Source organism: Adiantum capillus-veneris, chromosome 22, assembly GCF_014529385.1.
Source record: "Adiantum capillus-veneris isolate H3 chromosome 22, ASM1452938v2, whole genome shotgun sequence".
Classification (NCBI taxonomy): Eukaryota; Viridiplantae; Streptophyta; class Polypodiopsida; order Polypodiales; family Pteridaceae; genus Adiantum; species Adiantum capillus-veneris.
In genome coordinates, this window is record NC_140952.1 from 793301 (window position 1) to 802061 (window position 8761).

Consider the following 8761-nt stretch of genomic DNA (forward strand, 5'->3'; position numbering starts at 1 on the left):
CAAAGATCCCAATGGGAGAAGTACTTACCCTTAGTGGAGTATGCATACAATAACACTGTACATACTTCCACGGGAAAAGCAACTTTTGAGGTAATAGAGGGGAGATAAAAAAGTCCCTTGCTACTTAAGGTACACGGGAAGATCTTCGTTGTAGATGAGTATAGCCGAGACCTACAAGAATCTTTCCAAAAGATTAAGGATGCTATCTCTATCTCACAGCAAAGGCAAAAGGCAGTTGCTGCTGACAAGCACAGAAGAGCCCAAGCCTTTAAAGAAAATGATTGGGTCTTACTCAAATTTCCCAAGGCTCAATTAAGGCACACCACGGGAAAGAATCCTACGGGACACCAAAAGTACTATGCTAAGTTAGCTAAAAGGTATTATGGTCCCTTCCAAATTCTTAGGCCAATCAATGAGATGGCCTATCAACTCAAGTTGCCCAAACATTGGCTCATACACAATGCTTTCCATGTGAGCCTACTAAAGCCTTACAAAGGAGAGCCACCTCAAGAACCAACTATTGAAGACCCATCGAAGATCGAGGACCAAGAAGAGGTACTGCAACCCGAGTCCATTCTCCGACATGAAGACAAGGTACTAAGAGGTGGTAAGACTATCCGACGATATCTTATTAAGTTTAAGAATTATCCTTTTGAAGATGCTAGATGGATAGAATGCATACAATTAAAGGATAACCTAAACTTTGTGTCTTATAAGACTCTCTTTTTCTTTATTGTGCACAAAAATGAAGTAGTATGCATGCTTAGATCAAGTTTGCAGAGACGACGTCTCCCGAACACCAAGTAGATCTTGTGACTCTACTATGGAAGATGATAGGACAAATGTGCAGACATGCTTGCGGCACCCTCAAGCTATCAAGCGCCAAATGGACTAGTCATCCATTGTGGAATGATGTCGTAGGGTAACATAGGGATTCTCCACCCGCTAAGAAAAGGACTAACGAATATGCTTTATCTTCTCTACCCCATAGTCGAGGACGACTATCATTTCAAGAGAGAGGTAATGTCATAATAATCAATATCTAATTCTCCTAAATGATTTTCTCATGTTAAAGTGATCATTTAATATGGGGAAGTGCCAGGGGAGAAAAAGCTAGAATATTGGTTAAGCTAACAGACCGGCCCCACAGTAGGGATCCAAAGGAGGAAAAATAGGGATCCAAAGGGGGGACATTTGTAAAAGAGCCATGTGCAACAATGGGCTTAAAAGACCCTAAGGCTCAGCCCATTAAGACTTCCAAAATTCAAAGGTTGTGTCCAAAGGTCAAACATTGGGGGAATTGGATGCTTTGTGTGTGTCCCAAAAGTCTTTAGCAATCCCTACATAGGAGGGGGCGAGCCTTGCAAGTAGGGGATGAGAGAGAAACTCACACACACACACACACACACACACACACACACACACACACACACACACACACACACACACACACACACACACAGAAGCTCCCTTTACACAAAGGGAATGAGGGACACATGTCAGCTCCCTAGCCGAGATGCCCACAAGGTGTACCCAATTCCTATTGGATGGCCTTGGAGGTGGACCAATGAGAATTAGGCTAGGGTAAATCTAGTTTAATTAATTTAAAAAAACTTAATAAAAGAACCAATATGAATTAAGCTCTCTAGAAGACTAGTGGACAGTCTCCCAAGGGGACCAATGAGCATTCAGCAGCCCAATGGCTTGCCTGATTCCTGTTGGCCAGGAGGCAAAGGGGTCCAATGAGAGTTTAGTTGAATTAAATTATTACCTAAAGCTCTCACAAAAGGGGAAAGGGGGACACATGTGAGAAGGCTATCACTTATGATGCTTAATTACCAATTACTAAGCCTGGGGAGGTCCAATAGGATGCTAGCAAGAGCAAATAGCAAGAGGGGTCGACCAAGAGAGAGGGGTTGATTTTTCAAAGGCAATATCACCTACACACTCACACTGGCTCATGTGTGAAGTAAAGAAGACTCTCTCTCTTTCTCAAGCTTTAATGGAAAGCTTATCACCTACTCCAAGCTTGTGAGAGGGAAGGCCTACACCAACAACTCTTGGCTTTGTGATGCAAATCCAACCAAGAGCCAAGCTTGATTGCATGCTCACCTCCTCTACCATGCTAATTACTAAGCTAAGCTATGCTAATATGAGTGATTACGTGAGGAGACGTACATCTTTCTTGTAAGAATACTCCTTCTTCCTCTCAATCTACTCTCATACCCGCTAGCTCTCACCATCTTTGAAGGTGTGTGAGGTCTTGGGTGTGAGACCGTGAGGGAATTGATGTTGTGTTTAATAAGTGTTTTGCTTAGTGCATGAAGTTTCCATCTTCATTGCACTAGCTAGTATTGAAGGAACACAAGAAATTGTATTGTAAAATGTCTCTCTTGATGGGAGAAACCATAATACAAAGCCTTTTGGAGGGGGGACCGGATATATGCAAATCCGGTCCTCAACTGTTGTCAATGGCTTAATTTATCTCTCTTTTGAAGTATTGTGCATGCTATCTAACTAGGTGTTATGCTTTTTGTTGCTTTCTCCACCCAAGCACTCTTGTTAATCTCATTAGGAATCTATTGTAATGAAATGCTCACTATGTTCATGCTATTTTTTGCTACACACAAGTTACTAGGCCATTAAATGTTACACTTTGTGAAAGTGCACAAACTTCATCTCCTTCTCCAAGCTTGAGAAGTGGATAGACTACACCAACACTCTTGGCTATGGAATGCAAATCCAACCAAGAGCCATGCTTCAATGCTATGCTTGTAATCTTCTTCCTCTCCATTACTATGCTACTATGCTATGCTAAGCTCTGAGTAATGCTATGAGAGGAAACTACTTCTTTCTCGTAAGAATACTTCTTCTTCCTCTTCCCTACCCTCATTCCCTGCTAGCTCTCTTCACATTTGAAGGTGTTAGAGGTCTTGGGACTGAGGTCGGGGACAAGTTAATGCTTTCATTTAGCTAAGTTACATACATAATTGTGGTGTATGAAGCTCTCTACCTTCATTGGACCATCAAGGTCTCAAGGAACACAAAGCTTGTATTGTACCAAGTCTCTCTTTATGGGAGAAGCTATAATACAAAAGCCTTTTGGAGGGGGGACCGGCTCCACATAAATCTGGTCCTCAACTATTGTCAAGTCTCTAATTCTCTCTCTTGAAAAGTATTGCTCATGCCAAGCTAATTAAGTATAATGGTTATGTTGCTACCTCTAATCAAGTTCTCTCTCTATTTTCTCAAGGTATTCTCATAAAAATGCTCACTATAATTCTTTAAATTCTGTTATTCTCAATGTTCATAGTCCAATTCCATTAAAATATACATGTGGTAGTGATGTGTGTGAACACACTTAGGACTGCCGGGGCATTTTTTCCCTCACTAGGAGGTTTTTTCCCCCGTGCATTATATACGTACGCTCATCCCTCTAGGTCTATCTTATCTTTCCATTGTACACTAAGTAACACACTCTCTGTTGTGTGCCTTTAGCTTCCTTCATCTTCTCCAAACTGTGTGTGTTTTTCTGCAACCCTAATTCCAACAATTGGTATCAGAGCAGGTTGCGTCCTCCCGGGCTTAGTCGCTAGTGGCTTCAGCACACGCTTGCTCACTTTCTTTGATTTTTTTGAGCTTTGGCGAGCGTCAGTAGGTCGACAAATACTTTGGGTAAGCTCGTAGAGCTTGGTTTCCTCAGATTTATGGTTTAGGCTCATTTCAGCCTCTGTTTCCACTACATGAAGTACTGTGCAATTTCTACAAGTGCTGTTTTTTGCATAACAGGTCTCTTACAAACTTCTACGGTTTGTGCTATATAACACATGTTGTTCCCGTTTTGTTTCTCCTCTTTTCGGGTAGTTTTCACATCAGGTGTAGGCATTCGCCATGGCTAACAACAACACACATGTGTTCAACATGTTTGTTGCTTAGGACAGATTGGATGGGGACAATTACCATATGTGGTCTTACATGATGCAACATGTCCTTGTGTCAAAGGGCATCTAGAATATTGTGCAAGGCATTGATGTACGTTGGAAAGGGGGAAGGGGGTACACACCAGAAACACAACAAGATACCTCTCTATAGCCCAGGATACACAAAACACCCCAATTCACTGGGATTCACCTTCAAAATCCACACACTCACAAAGGAAGACCACCATTGGCACACCTCACAACCCACACACTTGATGCAACACCGCAAATCAACTCAATCATCCTGCACACGCTCAATTCGCTACCTTCCATACATATAGGATTTCTCTCAATCTCTCACTTGGTACATCTGAGCTCGAGGGGGCATACCTGCCAACACATGCCTGGCAACACACGCACACAAGAAGATAAGAGAAGGGGAAGGGGGAACCGACACGATTGCACAACAATGATGGCTTCAATTCTCAACAAACAACACGATGTATAAGACGCTCCAAGCCAGCACACACATCGGCCAGCTCGAGCATAACCTGGCAGCCCTCTTGGCACCGCAAGAGCTCCATAAACTGTGTAGGGCACATCCCTCCTGCACTTCGTCTTCTTCACTCCCAAAAGCTATCCAAACGATGGCTTCTCAAAAGCCCGACTTCCAAAAGTCCTATTTTTTACAAAGAAAATGTCCCTCATTTGGAGCTCCCTCTATAAACTTTTTTTTTTTTTTGTTTTACTTGTGCAACTCCGTCCCCCCGCCCCAACGCACACACACACACACACACACACATTTGCAAATCGCCATTTTGACGAGCTGAAGTCAAGGTCTGCATTTGATAATTATCAGGATGACATCTAGTGGCTGGATGTTGTCAATCTGCATATAACAAACCCTGCACTCTATAAGGTACACACATTTGCAAATCACCCTTTTGACGGGCCGAAGTCAAGGGATGCATTCAATAATCCTTGGCAATGACATCATAGTAATTGGATGTTGCCAGTCCCCACAGAACAGGCCATGCACTCTAAAGTGTGTGTATGTGTGTGTGTTGTTTGGGGGGGGGGGGGGGGGGGGGGAGGTGCTACTCTAAGAAACTTTCTGCACCCCTAAAAGGGCTCTGTAAAGGGTGTGTATTATTGTAGAGGGTGGTTGAAGCACCCCCTAGTGAAAAAGTTGAAAAAGGAGCCGATTGCAAGAGGCGGTTTGAACTAGCTCGGGGGCACTGTGAAGGGATTCAAATGGCCACCTAAAGACGTCTTTAATAAATGGCCTATGGGGGAGCTCTCCGAGCTCCCCCTTAGGCTAGTTGTCTCAAGGGCCTTGCAATTGGGGGGCTCCTTAAAGTATGGAGGACTCAATAAAAAAATTATGATTGTCCCATAACCAAACACCAACCAATTACTCCTAGTTTTTTTGCACATCAGTTGTAGCATGTTTCGCCATCATCATTTGCCTCTACTTGCCTACGGCTCCATCATCTGGGAGCCCTCCGCCTCTGTCGTTTACTTCTAATCGTCATCCTCTACCATCCCCACCCACCCTCCGCCTCTGCCACCCACTTCTAATCGTCATCCTCTACCCTCCCCCTCCACCCTCCGCCTCTGCAACACTTCAATCACACTTTTCTGCAGTCCAGTTCTCCAATTGAACAACACACGAGTACATTTATTGGACTACTCTCGTCAAAGAGAGAAAAGTAGGAACTTGGAAGTAGAAAGTGAGACTGGTTGACATGCTATCGCCTGTACAAAAGGCAAAACGTTTATCTAGGGGGGGTTGAAACACCCCCCCCCCCCCCAAATGAAAAAGAAACAATAACTCCACTTTTAAAGGTAACGTGCATCTCACATTGGGCTGGAGGGTATATGCAAGGAAATTCAAGGGGACCTTGGGGGAGGTCTCTTAGGTTGGTGTCACATTGAGGCAGGCCAACGCGCTTTTTCGTGTCATCCACCAATCACATGTTGCACCCATGGATCGCCCTGTCACACTGGGTCGCTACCCAGGTTTCCATAGTTGAGCTCATTCTCCACCTCAACGGCCAACGTATCCAAAAAGTGTGTCCGCCTCGCATGCCCGCCCAAGCTCAGCCCAAGCATCAAACGTGCAATTTGATTGGACGTGCAACTACTTTTTCATTTTTCTCCCGCAAGCTGCAGTGTGACACCATTTCTAGCAAGGTGTGTAATCCTACATGCTTTCACACACGAGCAGGGTGGTCATGGAGGTCCAACTCATGAAGGGCAGGCGGACGAGTGCGACAGGGGCCTAACTCTTGCTCAATGGCCACTTTTCACACCGTCCTTCTGTAGTTCGCAAAGAGCCGTTGATGAGACACGGCAGAAGATAGTAGCACCAACGTATCAATCTCACGATACCCCAAATATATCCGCAAATGACAAAAAAATTTTACAATCACTAGAAAATACAAAAATGAATAGGAAAGTGAAATGGTCTGTCGAGGACAGCGTAGCGTGCCTACGTGGTCTGCCTGTCGTTCGTCTGGGTTGTCTCGCTTCGCTCCTGGTAGCATAATAAGTCATCGATGTTCACATTATCCCGCCCGGCTCTAACCTCTGTTTTTTATTTTATCACGGTTCAATTCTCTGCTCTTGTACTCCTCCACCTCCCTACTGTACCAGTAATTTAGGTAGTGACGAAGACAAGAGAGAGATTCTTCCTTCATTTGAACGCCAATCTTCTCAGCTCCTCCTGTGGACAAACAAGTTAGAGAGCAAATTTTGTTGAGCGAAGCAGAGTGTAAAATAGAATGGGCGGCGGGTCGAACAGGCATCTCGTTTTGAGGCTTCTCTTTGCCGCATTGCTTCTCGTAGCGGAACCAGGTACATATAATTCATTCTCTCTCTCTCTCTCTCTCTCTCTGTGTATTGCATGCATTGATGTGCCGAATTATTGACCTTGCTAGAGTATGTATGTGAACGTCCAGAGCGATTCGAACTCCTCGCGAACCGAGTGCAAGATGTGCTAACGTTGTGGTGGGCGTGAAGCAGGGGTCGTACAGGGGAGGCGGATGCTAAAGAAGAATGGGAGCTGGGGTGACGGTATTATAGACTTGTGGGGCGAGGGAGGGTCGATGATGAGGGAGGTGGTTCACTGGAGGCGGCGGCTTCAGACAGCGCCTTACTGCGTGGCGTCAGCGAGCGCAGACGCCAGCAAGCTGCAAGATGCGCTGGACTGGGCGTGTGGGCCGGCGGGGAGCAGTGGGGGTGGAGTAGACTGTTCTGCCATTTTGCAGACGGGAGCTTGCTACAGTCCAGACACGCTGCAGGCACACGCGTCTTACGCCTTCAATTACTACTACGTCCAGCAGAACGGCGCCGCTGACTCCTGCAGTTTTGGCGGCCTCGCCACCACCACGTCTACCGATCCAAGTAACAGTTCGCCCCCCCCCGCGCCTCCTCTCTCTCTCTCTCTCTCTCTCTCTCTCTCTCTCACTTTCCCTTTTCCTTTATCTCTCTGTTGTGCAGGTAGCGGCAGCTGCGTCTACCCTTCCATCGCTTCCGGGTACGTGCACCTCTCCCCCTCTCCATTTGAAAACAATAAAGGTGTTGCCCTTTTCTGCACTAAAAAGCATCTGCAACACTGCATGTGCGCTTTACAACCGCATCGCTACCTTTTCCAAGCACGCGTTCACACGCGTTTTTTCTACGCACCTGCTCATTGCGTACACAAATGCCTTTTTGCTGGTGCAGAGTGTCGTCGCCATCGTCGTCCAACTTCACTACGCCCACCAGCAGCGGCAGCAACAGCACCTTTGGCAGTCCTACCACAGGGTCGACCTCAGATGCAAGGGCCTCACCGCTTTCTTGGGGTCACATTTGTTGGACCTTGCTGCTCGTGTCATTGCTGGGCTATCAAGTTTGAAAGGCCTCTCTGTATTTTGGCTAACACCTCTGCCGTCTCTCTTTTTTGTAACGGTGGTCAGCTTACACATCCTCCATTGCATTTTGTCCAAATCCTAGTCCTGGAGCCTAATTCATAATTTTGCCCGGCAATTATAGCATTTCTTTTGGCGAGGTGCATCGGAAATAAGGCGTTGTGTTATGTGAGACAATGCAAATAACAAGCATATGAGTAAGAATGTGTAAAACTCAGTCTTTTGTATGAATAACAAGCATATGGCTTGGGTTCTCGACGTTGCAATGTATGGTTAACTGGGCTGCCCAGGCCCCAATTAGTGGTTGTTTAATGCAAGCTTGGGAGTGTATACCTACAAGCCGCACGTGATGGCATGTATATTCACACTGGATATTTTGTGCGCACGCTAGTGATCGAAGCCCCTGTCGTTAACAACCTGCAACATTAAAGCTTTGGTCGGTCACTTTCAAACGTTAACGACACTTAGCCACGCGCTGTTACACCAATTTACTCTGCCTTGTATGTTGATAGCGAGTAAAACGCCTCCGAGAGAGAGAACGACAGAGATTGGGTTTAAACAGAGAGGAGAGGCAGACAGAGTAGCTGTAGTGGGATTAGAGAGGAGAGTTGCCGACTCCTCAGCCTGGGCCTTAATTAGTGTATTTCAGCCAGGTAAAGTTGCAGCTATAGTCGACTCTCGAGTGAAGTTACGAAATCCCAGCTAAGATTTTGAGCTTCCCTCGAAGTAAACACATGCAAATCCTTCAAATCTTGATTCTTGACATAGAGTCGAGAGTCTTTTAAGTGTATCCTTGTTATCACGAGGATTTGATATGGTACTGTGGGCTCTTCGGATGAAATTGTTCATTGCTTTAGACATAAACCTCTCTATTTGCGGCAGCATTTTGTGATTAGATCTCCCTAATTTTGAAAACAGTAAAAATCC

The 8761-nt window shown here is 45.5% G+C and overlaps 1 protein-coding gene across 3 annotated transcripts; it reads left to right on the forward strand.

The window, feature by feature from the left end:
- The first annotated feature begins 6409 nt into the window (after window positions 1-6409).
- LOC147428829 (glucan endo-1,3-beta-glucosidase 2-like) lies at window positions 6410-8092 on the forward strand. Of its 3 annotated transcripts, none has more exons than XM_086495699.1 (4): window positions 6410-6779; window positions 6948-7328; window positions 7425-7461; window positions 7650-8092. In XM_086495699.1, exons 1-4 carry the CDS (start codon window positions 6707-6709, stop codon window positions 7819-7821), a joined length of 663 nt encoding a protein of 220 aa, XP_086351825.1. In that variant the 5' UTR covers window positions 6410-6706; the 3' UTR covers window positions 7822-8092. The 3 variants fall into 3 exon arrangements, with proteins under 3 accessions (XP_086351825.1, XP_086351827.1, XP_086351826.1); XM_086495701.1 differs by having other exon boundaries at window positions 6417-6779; window positions 6863-7328; XM_086495700.1 differs by having other exon boundaries at window positions 6417-6779; window positions 6884-7328.
- Window positions 8093-8761: the final 669 nt, after the last annotated feature.

Bases quoted from the DNA above. Each gene is read 5' to 3' on its own strand.
- LOC147428829 (XM_086495699.1), top strand. From the start codon at position 6,707: ATGGGCGGCGGGTCGAACAGGCATCTCGTTTTGAGGCTTCTCTTTGCC. The intron at 6,780-6,947 runs GTACATATAATT...GGCGTGAAGCAG, and splicing joins GCTTCTCGTAGCGGAACCAG to GGGTCGTACAGGGGAGGCGG. The intron at 7,462-7,649 runs GTACGTGCACCT...TTGCTGGTGCAG, and splicing joins TACCCTTCCATCGCTTCCGG to AGTGTCGTCGCCATCGTCGT.